The sequence below is a fragment of the Ochotona curzoniae genome, unplaced genomic scaffold (assembly GCF_017591425.1).
Source record: "Ochotona curzoniae isolate NIBS_2020 unplaced genomic scaffold, NIBS_Ocur_1.0 scaffold_2587, whole genome shotgun sequence".
Classification (NCBI taxonomy): domain Eukaryota; kingdom Metazoa; phylum Chordata; class Mammalia; order Lagomorpha; family Ochotonidae; genus Ochotona; species Ochotona curzoniae.
In genome coordinates, this window is record NW_024467096.1 from 6,942,921 (window position 1) to 6,970,827 (window position 27,907).

The window sequence follows — 27,907 nt, forward strand, 5'->3', positions numbered from 1 at the left end:
TTTTAGGCCACAGGCAGGAGCTGGATGGCAAGCAGGGCCGCAGGGTTTAGAACTGGCGCCCATATGGGATCCTGGCCTTTTCAAGGCAAGGACTTTAGCCGCTGGGCTACCACGCCAGGCATTTCTTGAATCATTTAAAAGTTAGATGTATATCTCCTAAAGTGTAAGGGCATTCTCTTACATAATCACTTTTGTAACACCGGTAGTAATTATGCTTTCACATTTTCTCAATTGTGCCAATAATGTCTTTTAAAGCAGTTTTTTCCTTTCAATTCAGTAGTCAAAACTTATGTAGTGAGTTTTTTTTTTGTAGTGTTACATAGCCTATTATATATTCTTGATCCTTTCAAAATTTATTTGAAAGGCAGAATTATAGAGAGGTATCTTCTACTGTAATGGGGTGCAAGCGAGATCACTCCAGACATGTCTAAGGTTTATTAAGGAGTCTTTATTAACGAAGCTTGGTTATAATAGAGCATACTAGGAATAGCCAGTCACAAGGCTGTATGGCAATCCAACCAATCATAATCCAACCAAACATAATCCAAAGAGGAACAAATGGTCATTACCCTTATGTCCATTTTTTAAGCTGAAGACCTATGTCCCAGCTTCCCCAACTATATAAGTTATCCTAAGAGACATGCAACGAATAACCTGGACACTCTTGAAAAGCTGCAGACATTCATCTTTCCCTGGCTTCCCTGCCCACATTCCATCACCACTAGGCTTCACCTCTCCTGGAACTGCTGATAGTACACAAACCAGAAAGAACATTACTATATCCATTGTCCCATCTAAGCAGCACACAGGGACCATGATTGCTCTGACCAGCAGAGCCAGTAACCTGGACAGGGAGGGGGTCAGGGGATGGAGCACAGACAGGAGACCAGTGATGGTGGAAGTTTCTGTGGAGTCTTCGCTTTATTGTTCCTTCCCTCTTCTTGTATATTGCTCCCCTTTCGCCCTCCAACTCCCCCACCCCCGCCCCGTCCTAATTTAGCCAGGATATTGGGTACAGATGAGTCCAATTAGTCTAGGTGTTTTTAGCCACAAACCCACTTCCTGTTCCTGCCCAGCTCAATGAGTGCTAATCAACTCCTTAGTCCATTGTCAGGTGCTGGCTATCAGTGGCTGCACCCTATAACACTACCTGTTGATTCACTCTCCAAATGGCTGTAAATGCCTGGTCTCTGCCAAGCCGAAGCCAGCAACTAGTCTTGAGCTACCGCCCATATGGGATGCCAGTGTCACAGCCAGAGGCTTAACTTGCTATGTCACAACATCAGCCCCCTTGTTGGTTGTTGTAATCCATTCATTTCATTGCTGTGATGTAATGGGTAAGACAGTTTTGGATTATTACACCGGAAGGAGAAGTCTCACCCTTATCAAGTTTGGATCAGGGCAAATTATGCAAGATGTTATATGTCATGTTAAAGATTTTGATGATCATCTTAGAAAACAGCGAGATTCCTTAAAGAGATGTGACATGTTTAAATTTGCATAGTGTGTGTAACATTGAATTTTCAGGCAAAATATTTTAGTGTTTCAGAATTTGGAGGAAAAAGAACCTTGAACCAAACTAACTCTAAATTTACATTCTGAGGCAGTCATGAGATAAGTATGGGAATTACTCTAATTATTATATGTGATAATAACAAAGAGAGGCTGATAAATATCCTTATTAAAATTAACAAAATGCAGCATCTTGGACTTGCTTTAATATACACCAGCAAGGAAAGTATTAGGAATATGGGAAACAAGAATGGCAGCAATTTTTAATAATTAAAATCAGGTGATGATTCCATGGAACTCCTGTGTATCCAATCTTTATGCTCCTTATTTTTTTTTTTTAAGATTATTCAATTTATTTGAGAGGCAGAGCTTACAGAGAGAGGGGAGAGACATAGAGAGAGAGAGAAAGAGAGAGAGATTTCCCATACTGGTTTAGTCTCCAAATGGCTGGAACTGGACTAGTCTAAGGCAAAAGCCTGAGTTCAGGACCCCCTTCTTAGTCTCACATGTGGGTTACAAGTGCCCAAGGACTTGGGCCACTTTCCTTTGCTTTCCTAAACATGTTAGCAGTGAGCTGGATTGGAAAGGGAGCAGCTGGAACTCCAAATAATGCTCACGTAGCATACTGATGCTACAGGCAGTAGTTTTACTTGCTATACCACAGTTCTGGCTCCAGTGCTTCTCTACTTTTGTGTGTCTGATTTGTTTTGTAACATGTTAAAAAAATATTAAAAATGAATATGAAGGTTAACTTGTCTTGAAAGTTGTCTGGTATTCAAAACTTATGTGACTTTCCAGAGAAGTTCTTTATACAGTTGTGTCAAGATGTATATACTGAGAGAACTTATGTCTAAATATTTGGTTAGAGGAACAATTTTGAGCAAAAACAATCTAGGGCATGTTTCTGAATCTCTTTAACACAACATTTTAAGGTATAAAGAAATAATTTTGCTTTCATGTTGTTTATTTATAAACTTCAGTCTTTTAAATATGGCAGAAAGCCTGCCATGACAATAGAAAACTTCTTTACGAATGACAGAACTGTTTAATTTAAGCCACCCTCACAATTGTAGAACACTATTGTAGATGAGATGTCTTACTGATCAATCAGCTATTGTGTGAGCTGTATGTAATCTTTCCTATGACTACAGCGCTAGTTTTACCATGCACTGTTTTACCATGATCACAATAAACAGTGGCATCTCTTTTGATTGGAATCCAGCAGCTGTATCCTGTTCACAGGTGCAAATAGCAACTTTTGAAGTAAAATGATGACTTTTTAAGTTAGAGTTAGGTCCTAAGTGATAGCAGATTACTTGGTGTTGTGATCTCTGTACTCTGTATTATAGATGTTTTAGTTTCTGTTTATTTTAGTGTTTACTTGATCATTTGAGAAGTCAACTGTTTAGTGACATGGGAACCAGAGATGTACAACAGAATCTCTGGGAAGCTTTTTCCAAAATACCTTTGGGTTGTGCTATAGATTTACTCAATCAGAACTGTTAGTGGAAAAAGGACTGTATTACTGTAATGCAATACTTGAGACAGTTAACTTACAAAGAGAAGAGATTTATTTTAGCTTACACTGTGGAAGATTCATTGTTCATGATTAATCTGACTGGTATGCCTTCTTGATGGTAAGGTCCTGAGATGGGAACTGGCACTGTGGCATACAGCTACTCCTCTGTCTGCAAGTGCTGGCATCTATATGGGTGCTGGTTCTTTTTTTTTTTTAAAGATTTATTTTTATTATTTTGTTATTGGAAAGGCAGATGTACAGAGAGGAGAGACAGACAGGAAGATCCTCCATCCGATGATTCACTCCCCAAGTGAGCGCAACGGGTCGATACTATGCCGATCTGAAGCCAGGAGCCTCCTCCGGGTCTCCCACGCGGGTACAGGTTCCCAAAGCCTTGGGCTGTCCTCGACTGCTTTCCCAGGCCACAGGCAGGGAGCTGGAAGGGAAGCGGGGCTGCTGGGATTAGAACCGGCGCCCATATGGGATCCCGGGCATGCAAGGCGAGGACTTTAACCACTTGCGCCACCGCACCAGGCCCGGGTGCTGGTTCTTATCTTGGCTGTCCCACTTAATTTTTTTTAGACTCAATTTTTATTGGGAAGTCAGATATACAGAGAGAAGGAGAGATAGAGAGAAAGAATTTCCATCCATTGATTCACTCCGCAAGTGCCCACAATGGCTAGAGCTGCGCCGATCCGAATCCAGGAGCTCACAGCCCAGAGCCTCATCCGGGTCTCCCATGTGGGTGCAGGGTGCCAAGGCTTTGGGTCATCCATGACTACTTTCCCAGGACACAAGCAGGGAGCTGAATGGGAAGCAGGGCTGTCAGCATTAGAAGTGGCACCTCTATGGGATCCCGGTGTATGCAAGTTAAGAACTTTAGCCATTAGGCTACTGCACCAGGCTGAGCTGCTCTACTTCTAAAGCAATGTACTTATGGCTGCTTATTGCCCGGGAAGGCAGAAGAAGATGACCTGAGGCTTTGAGCCCCTGCATTCACGTTTGAGGCTGTGAAGAAGTTCTTGGCCTTTGGATCAGCTCTGCTCTTGCTGTTCACGCCATTTTGGGAGTGAACCAGCAGATGGAACATCTCTCTCTTTGTGTTTCCGCTCTGTAAAAAATTGTCTTTCAAATAATAATAATAATAATAAAAGTAAAGTCCTGAGATGCTACAGAGGATTACATGGCAAGGGGGTTATGTGTCTGTGTGCCTCTCTTTTTCTGTGACTGTGTGGTTTCCTATACCACTACCAGGATGGAGTCATGGGTTCTCCACTCTAATGACCTAATGCAATAGAATTATTTCTTTTTTAAATACTTGCTTTAAAAAATTTTGATGTTTACATAGTTGAGAAGGATGTTGCGCCCGTGTGAACCACTGATTGGGTGGGAAGGGTTGAGGAATAGAGGAAATTGGATGAGAGAGAATCAAGATGGCGGAATAGGGTAAGGACACAATTAAACGGACGGAAAAACATTTAATCAGGATGAAGCAGAGAGGACACATTCCAGGAAATAGGAAAGGACAGAACAACAGCAGAGGGGTACCAGGAGACTGACAGACACAGGAAAGCAGTAGACACAATTGTGTGGTGTTGCAGTGAATGATACTCCAGCAGCATTCAGCTAACAGCGATCTGAACTCCACCAGCAACCAGAACTCTACCAACAACCAGATGGGAAGGGAGTTTGGGAGGTAAACCCAGACAAAGAACTGTCCATCCTGTTGGTCCATTTCATTTGACCAGGAGCAGAGACAGAGCAGCAGATCCCAGACAGGCAGTGCGAGAACAGGGTGGATTTCACAGCCCAGTCAGCCCCCTAGAGCTGAAATGGGTGTCATTTTGCGTAAGGAGGCAAAAGCAAGAGAAAGGACTGAGCATGTGCTGAGCTGGGAGTGAACTCATTTCTGACTCAGTGAACTGCATCAACGTTGCATTCTACAGGTTCCACCCAAGACAGGTCTGGGTAGTCCTCAGATCTGACAGCCAGCAGATCAAGAACTCTAGTAGTGGTATGTCTGGTGCCATTTTGTACACTGTGGCAAATGCTTTGGGACTGCAGGGGACAACAGTAACTGTGCATGTGTTGAGCTCATGAGAACTCCGTTCCATGCATTGCACTGGTCCCACAGGACTGTGGTATCGTATGGGTCAAAATAGGTCCATGTGGCACCCAGACCTAACGTCCAACAGGTTCTGGCAAGATCAGCGCCACCAACAACCTAGCTATATAGGACTATATAGGACACCCGGAGTCTCTCTAATCCTGGGACCTGCTCCAACCGGAAGTGGAAGAAAAGTTGCAGAGACAACGGTGCAGCTTCAGCACGGTATCACAGGAGGTAAAGAGTGGTGAACCAGGAACTGGGGCTGTGGAGACCACAGTGGAAATCTAACGTAAGAACCCAGACCTACAACTTGCTGGAAGGAGTGGCACAAGTGGCTGCAAGCAAAAAGTTGTGTACCAACTGCAATAAGTAAAATCGCATTATAGACCTGTGGGTGGCACAGCTTAGAAACCTGCCCCAAGGAGAAGACTCTGCTAACCAGAATTGTACAATTACCAAGGGCAAAAGAAGAGACAAAGGCATAATGAATATTACCTAAGACTCTGCAAAGGAGCAAAACCCTATGCCAACCTCAGAGTTAACTGAGGAAGACATCGAGAAAATGGGGGACACAGAATACAGAAAACTCATTTTAAAGCCTCTGATAAAAAATGAGAAACACATACAAGAGTTCAAAGAATTTAAGGAAGCAATGTGTCAAATCAAGTCTGATATATCAGAAATTAAGAACACAGTAGAGCAAATTAAAAGTACAATGGAGAGTCTCCAAAATAGAGTGAAGCAAGCGGAAGAAAGAATCTATGTGAAAAAAATCAATTGACATATAAAGGAATGCCAGTTAAACTCACAAGAGATCTCTCACAGGAAACTACAGGCAAGAAGAGAATGGAGTGACATATTCCAGATTCTAAAAGAAAAAAATTGTTAGCCAAGGATAACATATCCAGCAAAGCTTTCTTTTGTCTTTGAAATGAAATAAAATTCTTCCAGAGTAAAGAAAAGTTAAAAGAATTTGCCTCTTCCAAACCTGCCCTACAAATGATACTTCAAGATGTTCTCTTGACAGGGAAGAGGAATAGCACCCACCAAAACCAAAGGCAAATGGGAAGAACATCCCAATAAAATGACAACAGAAGACTAAACCAATGAACAACCCATTCCTAAAATGACAGGACCAAAGTACCATCCTTACATATTAATCTCTGAATGTAAATGGCTTAAGCTCAATCAAACATCATAGATTAGTAGACTGGATTAAAAAACAAACCCATCTATTTATTGTCTAGAAGAGACACTTCACCAACAATTAGTGGAAACTATGTCATGTTGTTTTCTGTTAGTTTCATCTCTTCAAAACACTTTCTTCTGATTAAATCATTCAATGACTCGTAGATCATATAGTAACATCATTTTCTTCAAGAAGGTTCTTGATTTTCCTTTCTTCAGCTACACGTTAGTCATTTAGTAGCATGTTATTTAACCTCATAGTGTTGTTAATTTCTTTTTTCTCCCTGATGTTGATTTTGTTTTGTGGCTTTTCATTTAAGGGGATGTATAATAGCTGTGTAATGGAGACTGTCATATCTAGTAACATGTCATCTAACTTCATGGCATTGTAAATTTCTATTTTTCTTTCTATTGTTGATTTCATATTATGACTTTTCATTTTAGGGGATGTATAGTAGCTGTGAAATGGAGACTAACAACCAGATGTGAAGATACAATGTAGTATGCATTTCTACTTCCAGACAAAGATGGACTTACAATGAAACTGTTCACTATATCTTGACAATAGGATTCTGGACTCTCTGCCATTGTCCATGCCCGTAATGATGGATGTATGACTGTGTATGAAGAGCTATATTTTAGTAATGATATAGAGGAACTAAGTGGGGAGGAGGGAATTGGGGAGGGGATAAGGGAAATGCCAGGAGCCAACGAAACTGTACCATAAAATGATAATAATAATAATAAAATGTAAAAAAGAAAGGAAATTGGAGGAAACCATTGTTTTCAGTTATCTTTTTCTTCTTTCTGCATGTGGGGTAAGGGGGGGTAGAGAAGGGAAGAAACCACACCCACTAACCCAACTATATCAGTACCTGGGGATGGGGGATAGCTACCCGATGTCATCCCGGGGTTGTGATATAGAGCATGCTCCAAGGGCACTGCTCAGGTGATTTCGATAGTTATGAGGTGCTATTGATTTCAGTGACCCAAGAATGAGGAAATATTTCCAAGGTTCATTGGCTGACGTATTTCACCTTAGAGTCTCCATTTGCTCAGATACTTGCTGTGAACACTTGCCTTAGAGAATTGTCCAATTTGTTCTGCCCTCCATCTTTTGCTGTGGAACTAGATGTCTTCTGCAGACCCCAATGAACTGTCATATCCCCCATGTGCATCTGGGCATGCTGTCTACTACTCTGTCTTAGCCACCAAGGAGGCCCAGTCTGACATGTGCACTCCATGGTCAGACCACAGATCCTGCAATTTTTCCTGTGGTTGAAGTTCTGATTCTAGTCAGTCGGATGTGGGAGTGATCCTCAAAGAAACCATGTCTGAGATGGTCCCAGACCCGACTCCTGTGTGTGCCAACCAGTACAGGATTCCAGCCAGTACAGGGTTCAGCTCATTCTAATTATCCACACCAGCCCACCCCCTTACCCCCTCACACACTGATAGTTGCAGTTGCTGGTCAGTTTTCTCCCCAGCTGCATCTCCTAACAAACTAATGGATGCTGCAGCCCAGTCAGAGCGGCAGCTAGTAACCTCACCATTCCTGTCCCCAGCCCTGGTTCCCGCACATGCTGGTATGTAAAAAAGACTGGTTTGGCCTGTCCTGCATCCCATGTGGCTTTTGTACATGCTAATTGTTGCTATAGCCCAGCTCAGCCTAACTGATTCCACTATCCAGCCTACATTTATGCTCATGGGTGGTACCGCCTGTCCAGCAAGGTCTACCCCAAGCCTTGGTTCTTATGTTCACCCAGGGAGCTGCAACCTGTCAGAGAGGTGCCCACAGTTTCCTTATTAGGCCCACTCCCAACCCTGGATCTTGCATTTTCCAGATGGTTGTGTAGTCCAGCTTGACAGGACTTGCCCTCATTTCTAGCACTTGCTAGCCGATGTTGCAACAAAGCCTTACCAGCTATACTTAACTTTGGCTCATGCATGCATCAGTGGATATGGTGGCTTAACGTGCAGGGTAATGGACTTTGTAGCCCTGCCTAGCCTGGGCTGCCCCCAGTTCCAGTTCTCACATTCACCAATAGGAGCAGTGGCCCAGCAAAGGAGTTCTCGCCAAAGGAGAACTACTGGGTCACTCCGGCCTCCCTGCCAGGCCCTATGTGTGCTGGTGGGTGCTGCAGTCCAGTCTGGCATGTCTTGCTTCATCTTAGCATTTATCAGCAGGTACTGCAGCTTGGATCAACCCTGTCTGCCCTCAGTCCAAGCTCATGCTGGAAGGTGCTGCAGCCTCATCCAGTCCAGTCTCAGCCCTAATGTGAACTGACTGGTGTTGTGGCCCAACCCCGCCCCTTGTGCTCTCTGGTTCTCAGATCTGCCAGTAGGTGCTGTGAATTGGCCCAGCCTGGCCTGTCCCCAACCTGACCCATAATTTTTCTGGTGGGTACTGTAACCTAGCTTCATCTGGGCTGCTCCCAGTATTGATTCTTGTGCTCACTTGCAGATGCTGTGTCTCGGCAGGAGTTCCCCAAGCTCCTGTATCAGATCTTCTCCCTGTATTAGATCTCATGCACACCGTTGGGTCCTTGGTGCAGCCTGACTTAGTCCACCTTCTGTCCTGGCAGGAACAGTTGCCTTGCCCAACTGGTCCACACCCATTCTGGCTCTTACTGTTATGTGCTATAGTCCAGCATGCCTGGTCCATCCCTAGACCCAGCTCTCACGTGGTTTAGCAGATGCCAAAACCTAGCCCAATTCTACACCCATCCTGGCTCCTGTGAGCACCAAGGGGTGCTGGAATCTAGCCCAGTTTGACATACCCCAGACCTAGTCCACCCAATACTGAAGAATATTGCAGCTATGTCTAGCCCAGATCACCACCGCCATTCTTACTCTTGTGCTCACTAGTTAGAACTACATCTCAACTGGGGAGTCCCCTTACCTCCCAGACCAGGCCCACTCCCAGCCACAGATCTTGAGCATGTCAGTAGTTGCTGTGACCTAACCTGACATAGCCCATCCCCTGTCTTTCATTTTGCCATTGGATGCTGTAGCATGGTCTGTGCTGGCTTACCTCTAGTCCCAACTCTTGCTGGTGGGTACTGCAGCTTAGGCCTCCCCAGCCTCCCCCCATTCCTGGTTTTCATGCAAACTGATAGGTGTGATAGCCTAGCCTAGCATGGCCCGCTGTGCAGCCTGGCTCCTGCATATGATAGTGTGCTAAGGTTTGGCCTGGCCCTACCCAGTCCAACCTCTCTCAGAACCTATCCATATGCTTGTCAATGGGTGGCGCTACCTTGCCAGGCCTGAACAACACCCAGGCCTGAATCATGTGCTTACCAATGGGAGCTGTAGCTCACTGGCAGAATTCCTTAAGTTCCCTCACCAGGCCCACTCCGTATTTCACATGTGCCAGTGGGTGTTAGGTCCTTACCTGGCATAGCCCGCCTCCTCTTTCTTGGCCTTTGTGTGTGCTGGTGGATGATGTGATTTGGCCTGTTCCACAGTCTATTCCTAGGTGCATCTACAGGTGTTGTAGCCTGGACCAGCCTGACCCGTTCCCAATCCCAGTACCCATGAGTGTCGGGGGGTGTTCCATAGTCATGCCTAGCTCAACCCATCATCAGCTCTAGCTCTTGAGCAAATCAGCAGATGATTGTAGTTCTACTGGGTGGACCCACATATCCTTCATAGAATCTGCCCTCAGAACTGGTTCTCTTGCATGCTGGTTAGCGTCATGGCCCAGTTTAAAGTTACCCATCCACTGCTCTGACACTGGTAGGTACTGTGATCTAGCCCCCAGCACTAACTTTAGTGTGTGTTGGTGGGTGGTAATTGGTTGTGGTTGATGCTAACTAACTCAGTTCAGGTCTCCCATGTGAGCGGATGCATCAGTCTGACCCAGAAAGGTCCTCCAGCTTCCCTCCTCCAAACTGCTCTGCCTCAGCCCCCTTGCTTTCCTGCAAGTACAGTGGCCTTGTCAGTGGAAATCCCCCAGAAGTCATTCTTCACCTGAAATGTACTCCCTCAATGCCTCACCCAAACATTCTATGTCCCATTCCCTGAGCAATCCATAGTTCCTGTGCCTGCCAGCACGTAGGTTCCCCTGCCTGGTTTTCTGGCAGGGCAGTGTCACATGTGCCAGCTTGGGACTGTACCCCTCTGCCCAACTGCAGCTCAAGCATGATAACAAGTCCCCAAGCCCAGGCCACCTATATACCACACCAGCCTGCCAACGTGGGGCCATAGTACCCACCTCAGTCCCCCCACCCTCCACCCCACCTGCCTGGGACCTAAAACATGTGCAGGAGTTCCCAGGCCAGCTCTACTCTGCTGGCCCTCAGCCCGAGTCCTGACGCCCCTGAGGTCACCTACGTGTCTGGTGGAAGGAAGCAGTCTAATAATTTCTCAAAGGCTGTACCTCTTAACAATGTAATTGGACTAACTTTTCACATTTTTTGGTTTGTTTTTAGTACCATTAGCTTGAGGCTTGTTTGGGAAGTCAGGTATTCAAACTGTAGCAAGGATTCAGACATAAATGCCTTCAAAACATTTTCTGTGTCATGGTATAAACCTTTAAAAATCATTGCCTTAAGTGTTTGGGCCCAGCGCAGTAGTGTAGCGGTTAAGGTCCTCGCCTTGAATGCGCTGTGATCCCATATGGGCTCCGGTTCTAATTCCTGCGGCCCCACTTCCCATCCAGCTCCCTGCCTGTGGCCTGGGAATGTAGTTGAGGATGGCCCAAGACTTTGGGACCTGCACCCGCATGGGAGACCTGGAGGAGGCTTCTGGCTTCAGATTGGCTCAGCTCCAGCTGTTGCGGCCACTTGGGTAGCGAATCATTGGATAGAAGATCTCCTCCCTGTCTCTCCTCTCTGTATATCTGCCTTTCCAATAAAAAATAAATAAATCTTAAAAAAAAAATCTCCGTGTTTTAGGGGTTTGGCATAGAGGTTAAGACACCAGTTAAGATGCCATTCCATATGGAAGTGCTGAGGTTTGGAACCTGGCTCTGCTTCTGTTTTTTATTTTTTGCTAATGCAAACCCTGCCTGGCAGGAGGTGGGAGAGCTGGATTGAGTTTCAGGCTCCTGCTTTTGTCCTGGTTCAGCCCCAGGTTTTGTAGGCATTTTGCAAGTGAAACAATGACAGGAACCTTCTGTCTGTCTCTGTTTCTCTCTGTCTTCCAGCCTCTCCAAAATAAAAAAATTAAATTTCTGCAATGGGGTCGATGCTGATATGAGGTTCTTTAATTCCCTTACAGTGGAAATTGCCAAGAAGTCAACATGCAATCCAGGCAAAGTTTGTTGGGAGCTTATGCTTAAGCACAAGGAAGATGCTTCACCAGGAAGATAGTTCAGCCCCTGACTCAGTGAGGGGAAGTGGGCAGCGATACCTATTGGGTGGGAGAGATGTGGGTCACCCCCTCTGTAGCGTACTCAGTGCAGGTTGCAAAGACACTGTTGTTTTACATGACATGCTTAAAATAGTGATCTTGGTCTCTACATCAGATCTGAAAGGTTCTGTTGGGCTACTCTGGGCATGTGCACAGGTGGTAGAGGGTGTTTCGTGTTTAGAGTATGAATGCTTCTTGTTCCAGTGTGGACTTGGAGCTGTGTGGATCAATATTTGTTTGGGTAGGAGATGAATATAGGAGCTTGATTTTGAGTGCTATTTCTGTGCATTTGACCTAACAATTAAGACATGCACCATGGGCCTGGTGGCGTGGCCTAGTGGCTAAAGTCCTCGCCTTGAATGCGCCGAGATCCCATATGGTTGCTGGTTCTAATCCCGGCAGCTCCACTTCCTGTCAATCTCTCCTCCTCTCTGTATATCTGACTTTGTAATAAAAATAAAATAAATCTTAAAAAAATAAGACATGCACATGCCACACTGGAGTGCCTGGGCTCAATACCTGGTTTTAGCTCCTGCTCCTGGGTTGTGATGCATCTGGGAAGGGAGTAGTGTAATCCTGTTACCCACATCAGAGACCTAGATTTATTCCTGCCTGGCTTTTCCTTGGTCCAATCAGGCCTTTATGCAAATCTAGGGAGTGAACCAGTAGATTGGAGCTCTGTGTCTGTTCATCCCTTTCTCTGTACCAAGGGGATGAGCCAGAGGTCTGGGCTTCTCAAATATATAATCTCAAAATTCTTGGCATATTAACCTAATGGTTATAGGCAAGGTATAATTTTTCACTGGCTCTCTGAAACTGATTCTGTCATGAAGTAGAACAAGTAAATCATTCAAAATCACAATGCAGGGGTGGCATTGTGGTGCAGTGGGTAAAGCTAGGGGCTGTTACACTGCATTCTACATAGGTACTAATTTCTGTTCCAGTTGCTCCACTTCCAATCCAATTCCAGGTCCTGTTCATGGCCTGGGAAGCAGTGAAATATTGCCCAAGTGTTTGAGCCCCTGCCACCCACAAGAGAGACCTGGATGGAGCTGCTGGCTTCTACATGTCCCAGCTCTGGACCCGGCTCCAGCTCTTGTGGAATTGACTGGGAGTGACCCAGTGGATAGAAGATTCTGCCTTATGTCTCCCCTTCTCTCACTGAAACTCTGACTTACAAATAAAGAAATAAATTTTGGAAAACGTCACTAGCAGTAACAAAAAACTGTGGCAGAGGAGTGGACATTTGGTGTAGTTGTCGAATTGTTACAGTGATATCCTCTATCAGAATGCTTGGGTTCCAACTCTGCTCCCCATTCCAACTTCCTGCTAATACACACTCAGGGGAGTAGCAGGTGTTGGCTCAAGTAGTTGAGGCCCTGCCACCCACAGAGGAGACCTTTACTGAGTTCCTAGCTTCTGGCTTTAGCTTGGCCTTGTCCTGGCTTTTATGGGTATTTGGGAGTGAACCAGGAGATGAGTGATTTCTGTATTCTATTTTCAATTAAATAGACAAATAATTTAAAAAATTTGATATAGATAACCATTAAATTATTTCTAATAGGCCAATGATGTGGTGACACTATGTGCCAGTTATTAATAGCAGAATTACTTTGTTACAACTCAATCCGGTATCAATAACCATTCATCTGTGTGTCTTTTCATAGCACATGTCAAGATAACCTGTTCCTGCTTCAACTCAACACTGTCTATTATTACTTCATTATATTAATAGTCTTTCAGAGATACGAATATTACTATTACTTTTGTAATAAAAACTCCCAGACTGTTTACACTGCTTTTTGGGTAAACTTCGCAAAGGCCTTCCAGTTTAGTCCTTCCTTTGCGTGTTCTACTTTTTCATGTCACTGAAACCTTGCTATATGATCACTTCAAACATTTTGATATAGTCTAACTTAAGTTTCCTTTATTTTGTTCTTAAATAATTGTGAAGCATTACTGTTAAAGTTTAAGAAGATTTGTATCAGTTAAATAACTAATGCAATATAAGTATTTAAAAGAAGATTTGTATCAGTTAAATAACTAAGGCAATATAAGTATTTAAAATACATTCTGTGGTGGGCATTTGGCACCATAGTGGCCGAAATGTTAATTGGACTCTCAGCTTCCCGTATCAGGGGGCTTGCAGTTAGTCCTTGCTTACCAAGCAGGATTTTAGTTTCCTGCTAATGTAACCTATAAGGCAATAGATGATGACTCAGCTATGTAGTCTTTGCCAAACTGAGAGACACCTGGATTGAATTCTTGGTTGTGAATTTGGCCTCTGGGTGATTGTGGGCGTTTGGGAAGTGAGCCAAGGCAGAGTTACATAGAGGTAGAGACTCCAGTTGTGGTGGTAAGGGGAGACACCAAAGGAGGAGGAGCTGAGGGATCAGTCTCCCTCTCATTCATTGGTTCACTCCTCACATCATTACAAAGGCTAATGTTGCAGAAATCCCAGCCTTTGGAACTCATTTCTGCTGTTTAACTTCTCAGTGGCCTGGTGATAACCAAAACATTCATCTGGGTGTTCCAGGTTCTTCCATCTTCTGTTTTCCCAGTGTGATTAGCAAGGGGCTGAATTGGAAGTGGAGCAGCAGCCAGGATGTGAACTGATACCCATATGGAATGCTGGCCTTGCAGGCAGCAGCTTAATATGATACCCTACAATGTTGGCCTCTCATTGGATTACTTCTTATAAAATTATAATGAGCTCATTCCCACTAGTCCTACATATTGATTTTTCAAAATGGTTGGGGGAAAGCTACCAGATGTTTTCACCATATTCAGATATAATTTGATCTTGAAATGATTTCTTCTTGAAGTCTTTATATAGTTTAACATGAGCTTTCTGTTTCTGCCTCTCTTTGGTAATTTATCGTACAGAAAAGTGACTGCTGTGGGTTGAATTGTGTCTGCCATAAGGACAAATAAGTCCTAACCCCTAGTATCTCACAATATGACTTTATTTGGGAATGTATCATAGGAGAGAGTTAGTTAAGATATGGTCATTCAAGAGCAGGGTGGGCAGTTAATCTCCATAAGACTGAGGTCCTGCAAGTAGAGGGACAAGGATGTGGAGACAGTCACATAAGGGAAATGTAGAGATTGGAGTGATGCAGTAGCAGACCAAAAAAATTCCAGGGTTGATGATTATTACTAAAAGGAGGAAGCATTTTGCCCTGAGTTTTCTGAGGAATGTGGCCCTACCAACATATTAACTTGAAACCAATAGCCCCTAGAACCACAAGAAAACAAATTTCTGTTTTTGTAAGCCACAAGATTTGTGATAATTTTCTATAGAGGCCCTAGAAAACAAGCACATTTTCCTTTTTCACATAGATTTTCAAGTTTGTGCGATTTAGAGTTGTATAAAATATTATAGGTTGTCCTCATTCTTAATTTTGTAAGTCGATGCTTTCTTTCTTCACTTTGTTAATTGAAAGGTGTTTATTTTTTAGTTTACCAAATATATTTTTTGTTTACCTACTTAGGTCAATTCATGAGTTTCAGTTTTAAAATATTTATTAAAAGGCAGAGAAAGAAAGAGACTTCCCATCTGGATCACTCCCTAATTACTCTTAACAGCTGGGACTGAGCTAGGAGCTGGGAACTTCATACAGGTTTTGGGTGGACAGCTGAGACTAAATTACTAGCAGCAAGCTAGAGCCAGAGGAAGAGGTGTGACTGAATCTCAAGTGCTCCAATATGGGTTTCCAAAGCTATGGCTGACCTTGGTACCCTACAGTGTCTGTCCCAGCTCACAGTTGTTTAGGAGAGAACTTAAAAATTTTTCTGTTAAGACTATTCTGATCATTCAGCAAGTCTGAATAAATTAAAAAAATTTTTCAAGTATGTAAAGAATGTTCTTTAATCCTAGTGGAAGTAAATTATAGATTGGTTTAGAAAGATACCTGGAGAGTTCTCAAATATGTGAAAAGAAAACACATAAGTTCTGAATGAACCTATATGTTGCAGAAGAAATCATTATGAGAGCTAGAAAATATTTTGAATCAAGTGACATTGAAACATAGTGTATCAGAATTTGTGATTGTTCTCCTAAAACATTTCTTGGGGAAGATTTACAACCCTGGAGTCCCAATTAGTGGTCTTGATTTAAAAAAACTAGGAAGAGAAGCAAGCAGAAGAAATGAAACAGTCAAAAGCAAAATATAAATTAATAAAATAGTAGAAAAACTACAGAAATTAGTGAAATTTAAAACAAAATTTGAGAAGATGAGTAAAACTCAGAACCCTCTAACCACAGGTTTTGGGGGGAAAAAGAATGAATAAATCACATTGTCAGTGTCATGAATGAAGTAAGTGATATCAGTATAGATTTTACAAGTGTTAACGGGATAGTAAGATGGATATGAAGAACTTTATGCCCTTAAACTTTGACAGTTTTCAAAAGTCTTATTTATTTGAGAGGTAGAGTGTTGGGGACAAGGGGAAAGGAAGAGGAAGAGAAAGACTTTATTCTCACTGCTGACTCATGGCAGATACCCACATCAGCCCAGGCTGGGCCAGGCCAGAGCTGGGAGCTGAGTCATTCTCAGTCTCCTGTATGGGGCAGGAATTCAAGTACTTGGGCCAGCATCTGTGGCCTTCCAGGTATATGAGGACTGGAGTGGAGGAGGAGGTTGAACTCCACCCCAGGCATTTTGATATGGGATGCAGGTGTCCCAAGCTGTGGCTGCCTCACGATGCCTGCCTCAAGTTTGATAGCTTTGCTGAAACTAAAATGTTCTATGAAAAATATAAACAATGAGAGCGCATTCATGAAGGAACAGATATCAGTAGTATTTTTATGTCTATCTTAAAAATTGTATTTTTAATTACAAATTACTGGGGTGGGTATTGAATACCAAGTTAAGCTTCTGTTTGTGGCTACTACATCATCTTTCAGAGTCCTGGTACACCAGATTTGCTTCCATGATGCTGCAGATGATGGCCTGATCCTTTGGACCCTCCACTCACATTAGAGACCTGGATGGAATTACTGGCTCCAGACATCAGCCTGACACAGTCCCAGATGTTGCATCCATTTGGGGAGTAACCCGATAGATGAAAGATTTCTCTCTCTGCCTTTTAATAAGTAGATAAACAAATCTTAAAAAAAAAAAGCTACTAACAAAGTAAATTCCAAGCATGTTTGAATTCATGGGAAAATTCTGCCAAACATTCAAGAAAGTAACAGTGTCAGTTCTACAGCAGTTCTTCCAGAAAGCTGATGAATGAGGAGTACAGTGCTGTTCATCGTGTAAGGGTAAATACCAGACAGTCTTCACCATAAAGGAAAACGCACCAACCAGTGTGTCTTAGTACTGGCTGCAGAAAATTCTAAACAAAGTTAGCCAGTTATGCCCAGTAATACATAAATATTAAATGGGGTTATTTCAGGAATGCAGGTTTGATTTAAAATTCAAAACCAGTTGATGTTAATCCACCATATTTATAGTAATAAAAAACGTATGATTTTTTTTTTTTGTAAACTCAAGAAGATGCTTCCAAAATCCAGTATCCTGATAAAAACTCAAGCCAAAGTTCTTGGAAATCCAGGGATAAAAGGGAAATTTCTCCACAAATAAAAGGCATGTGTGAAAGAAAATCATGGAGCTAATGTGTACTTGATGATGAAATTAATTGCTTTATTCCTAAAATGAGGAAGAACACATGAATATTTGCTGTCACGACAGTATTCAGTTTTATACTGCAGATTAAAGCTGATGCAAGCAGGCAAAAAAGAAAACAGACAAATAAAAGGGCAGCGTTTTGATGGATTGGAAATGAAGAAATGGAACTTTCTATTGGCAGATGACATTATCAATGTAGAAAATTGATGGAATCTAAAAAAACCCATGAAAGTGTTACATGTTTTTAACCATTTTGTAGGACTGACAAGGCAGCATATTCTTGCAATTTGCATTTCTATATACCAATATTGAATAATCAGAAATTGATATTTAGACTTATCTTTTACATAGTAGCACTGAAGTTTTGAAAGACAAAAAAGATGTACTTGATCCTCAAACTAAAAGCTATAAAAAAAATGCTGAGAAAATTAAAGCGCTAATAGAGAAAAGGTCAAAATTGTTAGTTATGCATAAAAATTTTTCCCAAATTTGTATGTGTATTTAGTGCACTCCCAATCCGAAATCTGTTTTCTGTTTTCTTTCCTTTTTGTGGGAGTGGGGGAAGGTAGAACTTGATGAGAAATTCTAAAATTCACCTAGAATAGCCAGAACTTTGAAAAAGAGGAACAAAGTTTAGGTGCATTTGCTTTCAAAACTTCATTATAATGTTATGGTAATTAATGCAGGATGATATTGGTTCAAAGATAGACACATAGATCAGACCTGAGTAGAGAACTGGCTTTTGACAAAGGTCTAAAAATTCAAAAGCATGTTCCATGAAACTATAAAAGGTTTTTCTTGAAAAGTAACTTCTATGTGGTTAAGAGAATGAAACAATTAGAGAATATATTTATGAAGTATATATCTAGTAAAAGATTTATTTTCAGAATATATAAAAAGCATCTGAAATTCAATAAGAAGATAATACAGTTGAAAAATGAACAGTTTATTATTTGAACAGAACATTTTGCCAAATAAGTAAAGATATGTAAACACGTTTATCTTCTTTGCCTATTAAGGACATGTTAATTGAAACTACTCTGAGATGCCATTGCATTTCATAGTAGAAAAGCAAAATGAAACAATTTGACTACTGGTAAGTATTGACAAGCGTGTGGAACAACCAAAATTCTTATGCACAAAATCAATATGCACAAAAGCAATTGGTGGTTTCCTGAAGAGTTAAAAATATACTGAAGTGGTGCAAGCATTCCGCTCCTAGGTATAGATTCATGAGAATAGGCCATTAGTCTATGCATAGATTTGTATAAGGTTGTTTCCTTGCAGCTCTTTCTTTAATAGCTAAAAAATGGGTTGGAGCTAGGGAAGTGGCGGGGAGGGGGCAAAAGAAAATGGGATGAAGTCCCATATGTATCCACAAATGAATGGATAAAGAAGCTGATATATTCTTGATCTGGAGTACTATTCATTAAAAAATAAAAAAGGAATTAACATTGTAGCACATGAATGAATCTTAGTGTGTTCAGTAAAAGAAATCGGACCAAAAAGATTGTATAGTGCATTACTCAATTTCTGTAATATTCTTGGAAATTTATTATTGCCAAAGCAAGCACTATTCTTGGAAATTTAAACTAATAAAGGGTGACAGAGAATGCCTGGGGAGTGGAAGGATGGTGGATGGTAGGAAGAGATTACAAAAGACATTTGTACCACCCAAATTCCCACAACTGGGGCAGGGCAAGCGAAGAATCAGCACTTCAGTCTAGGTAGGTCTCCCCTTGGGTGGTAGGGATTCATGGGTGACCTCCCTGGGTGCTCCTTAACAGGAAGCTGTAATTGGGGATTGAGCAAGGAGTTAAATACAACATAGGATGTGAATGCTCAAGTAGCATGTTAGGGTGGTCATCTGACGCCCGTTTTTCAATACCTTAGTGGAGTTGATTTGTTTTCTATGTTTTCATCTTGTTTAACAGATTACTGAAATTAAGAAAATCCTTAAACATATTCAACATTTTTATTTTTCCTCCAAAGATGATTTTTTCTTTATTTGAAAGAGTTAGAGAGAGGCGGAGAAAGAGGCTTTTCACCTGCTGCTTCATTCCCCAAACTGAATCAAGAACATGTTGTGGCTGAGTAAAATCTCTGTCAACTGTTGACATTTGTTTGCATTATACACAAGTGCTCTGCTCAGAGCAAGGAAAGCTTGGAAAATGTACTTGTGGTTTATCTCTCCCTGGTCTCTTCCACACTCTAAATCTAGTCTAAATGACACCTGTTTTGTTTAAGTGATTTTTCATTTTATTTGAAAGGCAGAGAAACAGAGGGGAGGAGATTTCTGTCCACAGACGCCAGGCTGAAGTCTATAGTCAGGAACCAAGTTCAGGTCTGACACATGGGTGACAGGGGCTCAAGTACTTTCAAGATTTTTACCTACCTTCCAGAGTGCACAGTACCAGTAGGCTGGAACTGGGGGGTGGAACCAGGACTTAACTTGGGCATAAAAAGTAGAATATGGGGGCCCGGTGTGAGAGCATAGTGGTTAAAGTCCTTGCCTTGCACGCCTGAGATCCCATATGATCACTGGTTCTAATCCCTGCGGCCCTGCTTCCCATCCAGCTCTCTGCTTGTGGTCTGGGAAAGCAGTTAAGGACGGCCCAAAGCCTTGGGACCCTGCACCTGAGTGGGAGACCCGGAAGAGCTCCTGACTCCTGGCTGCAGATCAGCACAGCACCAGTCGTTGCGGTCACTTGGGGAGTGAACCATTGGATGGAAGATCTTCTTCTCTGTCTCTCCTCCTCTCTGTATATCCGCCTTTCCAGTAAAAATAAATAAATCTTTATTTAAAAAAGTAGAACATGGATATCCCAGTTAATATTTTAACTGCTGTGCCAAATGTTTGTCCTATCTCTTTTGTAAACAGAGTTTACCATTGCTGTTAAGGCAATATTTACCGGGCCCGGCAGCGTGGCTTAGAGGCTAAAGTCCTCGCCTTGAATGCGCCAGGATCCCATATGGGCGCCGGTTCTAATCCCAGCAGCTCCACTTCCCATCCAGCTCCCTGCTTGTGGCCCGGGAAAGCAGTGGAGGATGACCCAAAGCCTTGGGACCCTGAACCCGCGTGGGATGCCCTGGAAGAAGTTCTTGGCTCCTGGCTTTGTATCGGCATAGCACCGGCCGTTGCGCTCACTTGGGGAGTGAATCATCGGACGGAAGATCTTCCTCTCTATCTCTCCTCTCTGTATATCTGACTTTCCAGTAAATAAATAAATCTTAAAAAAAAAACAAGGCAGTATTTACCTTTCAGAAAATGGGCTTTATTTTATTTTTGTTGGAAGGGTAGTTTTACAGACATAAGTAAATCAACCACAAAATAATACAAAGCAAAATAAACCAACACAAAAGACAAGTACTGTGTAATTCCTCCACTACGAGGTACTTAAAGTCACAGAGATATAAACAGAATGAAGTTTCCAAAAAGCTGAATTTAGAAGGAAATGAAGGGTTATCTTTGAATGGGTACAATATTGTTTGGCAAGTTGAAGTGTTCTGGACATGGTGATGGTTGTGCAGCAATGTGACCTTGCTTGAATCCTCATGATTGGGATTTCCTAGTGGAGCCTTTGACTCTTGATTCCTCTTGGGTAGTTTGGGCCCACGTGGTAGAGCCATCATCTGCAGGGAGCTTGATCAGAAGCAGAGCAGCTGGGGTTTCAACTGGCACTCTGATAGGGAATGTTGTTGTCACAGCCTGAAGCTTAACCCACTGTATGATAGTGCAAGCCCCTAAATATTTATAAATACACTTTAATTTTAAATAACAGTATAATTTTAAGTTTTGTTTATTTATCCCATTCCTCAACAGACAGGTGTACACTCACACATCCCACTCACCTACCCACCACCTAGCCACCATCTCCCTGCTGGTTTCCTCCCCAGTGCCTTGAAACAGCTGGGGACCTGATAGCTGGGCACTCAATCCAGGTTCCTCCTGTGGGTGGCAGGAACGCAGTTAGTTGAGCCATCATTATTGCCTTCCAGGGTCCACATTAGCAGGAAGCTGGAATTACAGCTGGAAAGGTCCTCTAATGTGGGCTGCAGGTGTCTTAATTAGCAGCTTAACACCAGATCGTATTTCTGCCCCCAAGAAGATCTTCTTTATGACTCTTGACACATATTGCTAAATTGTTAGGACCTTTTTCTTTACTTTAAAAATTTATTTGAAAGGCAGTCACAGGGAGAGACAGAGGAGTTCCAGCTGCTGCTTCACTACCCAAATGCCTGCTGCAGTTGGCCTGGGCCAGACCTAAGCCAGGAACTGGGGAGTCAGTCCGGGTCCTTCCCAGTGGGTGTTTCGATTTGGCTGCGTTTTGAAGTACAGTCCTTTCTGACCTTGATGATTTTACTTTGGGTACTGTGTATTGACCAGAGAATTTGAGGGGAGAAAGAGTTACTTGTTTCCTCAGCCATTTTAGAAAAAAGATTTCTGCTCTTAGAAATGGTTTCTTCGATACAAAAGAGCTACAGTAAAAGGTTCTCCGAAAGATAGAAGAGTGGATAGAGCAAAAATTTTTTTCTTGCGAAGTGTTAAACTGAGCAAAATATTTGGAAGAATCATTACTACTTTAATCTATGTTCAGATTCCTTGCATTATGTTTTGATGTGGGATGAGGATACTTTTAAATGCTAGGCTGAAGGCTCTTACTCAGATATCTTGCATTTAATTACCTGAAAGGCAGAAACAGCAAGAGATTGAGAGCAAAAAAGAGAGAGAGAGATGTTTCCTTATATTTTTCTCTAATTCTGTTGAAGCGTAGTGAAGGCCTGGGGAAAATCTTGCTTGGGAAGAGAATTGAATTCAGGGTCTAGGTTTCCTTTGTATACTTATTTCAGGAAAACACAAACAATATTAAAAAATAACCCATTCTGTTTGTCTTTTAAGATTTATTTTATTTTATTTTTATTGGAAAGTCAGATATACACAGAGGAGAGACAGAAATCTTCTCTGTTGATTCACTCCCCAAGTGGCTGCGAGGGTTGATTTGAAGCCAGGATCCTCTCCTGGATCTTCCACACAGGTGCAGTGTCCCAAGGCCTTGGGCCATCCGGACTGCTTTCCCAGACCACAAGCAGGGAGCTGGATGGGAAGTGTGGCTATCAGCATTAGAACTGGCACTCATATGGGATCCTGGTTCTTGCGAAGAGAGGACTTTAGCTGCTAGGCTATTGTGCTGGGCCCTCATTCTTATGTGAGTAAAAGAACTGAGGTTTGGAGAAATTTAATAATTTTGGGGGGGACTTATTTTATTTGATAATTAGACTAAAATTTTGGTTTCCATTTCTAATTTGCTTTACCACTGTTCTCTTTTCCATCTCAGGATTGAAATTTCTCATAGATCTTGCCAGGTTTGCTTAGCACAATCTGAGTAAAAGAAGCAATTACAGTATTTCAGAGATAATTTTTGGAAGAGAAAGGTCTTTTAATTTTGTTCATTGAAACTTCTGATAGAAATAAAGGCAGAAGCTTGTGGAAGAGTAGTTTATTGTTTTTATTTATAGTAAACTTGCCTTCAGAGCCTTGGAATTTTTAAAGCTTTTAAAGAGGCAGAATTACGGAGAGATGAAAGAGATCTTTTGTCTGTTGGTTCACTCCCCAAATGACCTCAGCTGCTGGAGATGGGTGGTTCCAAAGCCGGAAGCTAGAAGCTTCTTCCCAAATGGCTGCAAGGGCCAAGGCTGGATTAGCCTGAAGCCAGAAGCCAACACTCAAGCTTGGGTCTTCCATGTGAAGTGGGGAGGGGGCCAGGTACTTTGAGCATCTTCTTCCTCCCTGGATCTGCAGTGAGGCAACAGGCGCCCATATGGGATGCCAGCCCTCTAAGCCATGGCATCATTTGCTACACTGCAGTGCTGGCCCCGAGATTTTAATTTTCCTTTATACTGATTAGAGGAGTTGGATAAAACTCACACTGATAAGCCTGAAAACCAAGTAGATTGCTTCATGTTATATTGTCCTCTGGCTCAGATTGAAGTTACGAATAAGTTAGGGGAAGATTCCAGCGTGTATTTGGCATACAGTTTTTGTAAGTAAGCAAGAGTGTTAAAAGTGTTTTTGTTGAAATAAATTTGATTTTCTGTTACAGTTGATGATCACATACCTGTTGTAACTTTTTTTGTTTGTTTTTCAAACCATTCTTGCTGGAAATATATAATAATCTAGTTTTATTATTACTTTCAACCCACTTTGCCCCCCCAGTGAAAACCGAAATAGATTGTTTTCTTTAACACTACGAATGTAATAATTATAATCATAGTGACTTTCAGTGGTTGCTTACTCAGTATTTGACACAAAGTTTTTACATTCATGTGAAAATTTAATTGTTATGCATTCATTTAGGAAAAACTGTTATTATCTGTATTTTATGCATGAAATTTAAACTCAAGAACTTGTTCAGTTATTTCATAGCTAATAAGATTTAGAGGAGAGGTTCGAACATAGACAGCTGTTTGTTACATTTTATTTTTCAATGTTAAAAAATGATTGGAAGGCAGAGTTTTACATACACACACACACACACACACACACACACACACACACACACACACACACACACGCATGCCACGCACAGGCTAGGAACTCCATCTGGGTCTCTCCAACATGGTGACTGGATCTGGGCTAGTCTAAAGCCAGGAGTCAGGAGCTAGGAGTTTCCTCCAAGTTTCCCACACGAGTAAAGGATCTCAAGGCCTTGGGCTATCTTGTGTCGCTTTCCCAGGCCATTTGCAGGGAGCTGGATTGGAAGTGGAGCACCCAGGACTCCAGCTATTACATAGAAAGCATGTACTGGCCTAACACGCTATGCTGCAGGCTTAATTCACTGTGCTAGTCCACTGTACTATGCCACCAATCCATGGGTATTTTGGTTTTGTTAGACCAACTAATAGGATGTGTGCTTTTTGTTTTCTTGTCAAAACTCAGAAAGAGCCATCACACTGTTGTAGGGATATTATTTGCATGGGTTTGTGTGTGTAGGGGTGGGTTATGATGAGTTGAGGCCTTCACTTGGGTCAGTGGACCAACCCTGAGCCAGCCACTATCTTTTCTTCACAAAGAAGAGTCTGAGATGAATAAGGCTGTTGAGGTGAAAGAAGTTGGTTGGGAATCTTAGGTTCTATGACGGACACATTTAGGTAGCTCTTATCAATGCTCAAGTTACATGTAATTTTTAGGAATATACTGGCTATATAAAATAAGAAAATGTTAGTTTCAAAATCTTTTTCTTTAAGTTTTAAAAATGTGTTTATTTGGAAGGCAGAGTGGCAGAGAGGGAAAGGCAGAGATGCACAGAGCAGGGCAGGAAGTAGGAGGGGGAGATACCTTCTATCTCCTGGTTTCCCTAATACCTGTAAGAGTTGGATTTGCCCAGATTGAAGCAAAGAGCCAGGAATTCCATCTGGTTCTCCCACGTGATTGGCAAAAATCAAAGTAATCCGGCCATCATCTGCTGCCTTCATGCCCTTTAGCAAGAAGCTGGATTGGAAGTGGAGGTGAGATTCCATCCCAGGTAGTCTTTTGGGGTATAAGTGTCCTTCTGTGCTGTAGCACGGACACCTGTTCTTTATATTTTAAATATTTTATCCATGAGATGATTCTTCAGATTTAGTTGTGACACAAAGTCTCAAATTTGTGTTTAGCTGTTTCAGAATATTTGCTCATCAATTCTTGAATATCTTGTTGTATTTTAGATTATATTACCACGTGACTCTAGTTTTAAATTATTGTTTTAAGGATGTTGCCAAGGCTGAGGTGAAGTGTTTTTCTTTTTTGGTGATGGTTGTTAGTTTTTTAAATAATCTTAAGTAATTGGGAAAAATAATTCTTTATCAAACTTTTTCCTTTCAGGTAATTTTAATTTATAAAGAGAATGTGATGGGATGGTGTGGTGGCATAATGGGCTAATCCATTGCCTGTAGCACTGGCATCCATGTAGGCACTGGTTTGTGTCCCAGCTGCTCCACTTCTGATGCAGCTTCCTGCTTGTGGCTGAAAAGGCAGCGGAGGATGGTCCTTGGGCTCCTGCACTTGTGTGGAGCTGTGGAGGAGGCTCTTGGGTCATGACTGCATCAGTTCACCTCAGCTCTAGCCATTGTGGCCTTGTGGGGAATAAAACAGTGGGTGAAAGATCATTCTGTCCTCTGTCTGTGAAATTCTCTTCCAGTAAAGATAAAATAAATCTTTAAAAAAAAGATGACAATGTGATGTTCTTATTTCCTATAATATTTAGTTATTTTTGTAGATATTCTTTTAAAAAACAGTAATTCAGAAAGTTCATTATAGTACCAGGGATATACAATTATCTGGGTTGTGCGAGTTCTATTTTTGTGCTTTTTATAGAGCTTCATTTAATTCACAGCTGAAAGTGATCACTGTGCTTAGAGATGTCTTGGTGTTTACACTTACTGCTTTTTTTTTCTGTTCCAGTTTTATGTTTTGAGTTAACTATTCTTTGAGTATAAAACTCAAGTATAAATAGACAAAAGGATGAAAGTAGTATTATTAAAGTGTCTTCTAAAATGCTGGCTGTATTCAACTTAAGATACAGAGAGCAATAGCTAAGTAATACAATTTATTTTTTTTTCGTGCATTTTATCTATGAGAAAGAACCTTCATTCATGTTTTCTGTTTGAAATTCATTGGAACCAATACACTCAGGAAAGGGGCAGGTAAAATGTTTTAGATTTGTGGGCTGCGTGATGTCTCTTGAGCTATTTAGCTCTGCCATTATAATATAAAAGCTGCCGCAGATAACTTGGAAATGAATGAATTTGTGTTTTCTGAAATTTTATTTAGGGACATAGAAATTTTCACTTGTCATAAAATATTGTTTTCCTCCACATCCCCCGAACTATTTAGAATGGTAACCATTTATTTATATTTGTCTCATCTGTTATGTATATCTAAATATATAATATTGTTTATTAAATAAACACAATTAAATTATGTGAATTATACATTATATTATATAAACATAAATTAAATTAATATAAATAAATTGTAATAAAAGTATGTAATGAATTATATAATTATTAAACTAATAAAATATTTAATATCTATTTTAAAAAACCCAAACAGGTTACAGCCCAAAATTGCCTGTTTGGTTGCAATTTGCCAATTCCTGTGACTGAATTATTTCCTTTTTGTTTTCTCTTATCTTTTTCTTCTTCTTTTTAAAGAAAATAATTATTTAGGAAAACACAAGACGAGGGGACACACACACACACACACACACACACACACACACACACACACACTCATACACCACCAACAGTGTGGATCTTGCATGTAATTGTTACGTATTTTACTGATTACTTGTATGTTTTCTTTCACTGTTAATATATATGTTGTTTGTGTTTTTTAACATTAAATTTTAAGCTGTGAAAGGAGCTCATAATTTTGGGCTTGTTAGTGCCTTATACATTTGTAAAAGCTGTGTAGTGGGGCCTGTGCTTTGGCTTAGTGAGTGAAAGTACCAGCTGGCGTGCAGTGCAGGCATTCTGTATGGATTGCATTTCGGGTCCCAGCTGCTCCACTTCTGATCTAGGTCCTTGCATCAGAGGGTGGCTCAAGTCCTTGACCCATGTACATGTGGGTATGAGACCCTTGATTTTGGTTGCAGATAATTCTTTGCAGTTTGGTTACATGCATTCACTCTGGAAATCTGATTCTTTGCTAAGAATTTCTAGTTAGTATTATTACTTTGAGTAATATTAATGCTTTGAGTTAATCATCTTAGTCCATTCTTTTATTGTCTTAAAAAATAATTGCATTTTTTGTTTTATTTGACTGTGAAGTATTCATATTTTATTTTAAGGTATTAATGACTCTGTGAAATACAACTTTAACCATTATTTTTATTTTAAGGACTTGCCTTACTTATTTGAAAGACAGAGTTACTGAAAGGGAGGGAAAGAGAGGGAAGAGACAGAGAGATCTTTTATCTGCTGGTTTGCTCCCCAGAATGCCACAGCAGCCAGAGCCGGGCCAGGTCTAAGCTAAGAGCCAGGAGCTTTCTCCAAGCCTTCCAAGTGGGTTGCAGGGGTGCAAGCATCTGGGCCATCTTCTTTTGCTTCCCCAGGAGCATTAGTATGGAGCTGAATCAGAAGTTGAGCACCTGGCAGTTGAGAACTCATGAGAACGTAGCACTTCAGCACGCATGAGAACTTAGGTCGTGGCCTTACCTGTTGTGCCAGAATGCTGGTCCCAATTTTGACATTGATTTCTACCTTTTCTCTTAGAGGTCTTTTTCAGGAATAAAATATACATTTATACAAACAAAGTAACTTATATCTAATTTTTCTAGGGCTGCTTTGGAAGAAGTAGAAGGAGATGTGGCTGAATTGGAACTAAAACTTGATAAGGTAAAATTTGCATTTTTAAAATTTTAAAATAATAATTCTTGCTTTCCATAAATTATAATTAATGGATCTAATTCTGGGATGTTCATGTTACTTTTTATGGTGGCAAGTGCTACTATTACTGTGATTTTATATATGAGGAAATTAAGGATAGAGACATTTAAAAACTTGTTCAAAGTCAATGTCAGAGCAAGAATTTGAATTCATATTTGA

The 27,907-nt window shown here is 41.4% G+C and overlaps 1 protein-coding gene across 1 annotated transcript in view; it reads left to right on the forward strand.

Moving 5' to 3' along the window:
* The window catches only part of ACAP2 (ArfGAP with coiled-coil, ankyrin repeat and PH domains 2), a 138,409-nt gene that overhangs the window by 23,151 nt on the left and 87,351 nt on the right, over positions 1–27,907 (forward strand). Inside the window, exon 2 of the mRNA XM_041003114.1 lies at positions 27,640–27,697. Coding sequence (XP_040859048.1) covers positions 27,640–27,697 — 58 coding nt within the window. The remainder of the gene's footprint in view (positions 1–27,639; positions 27,698–27,907) is intronic.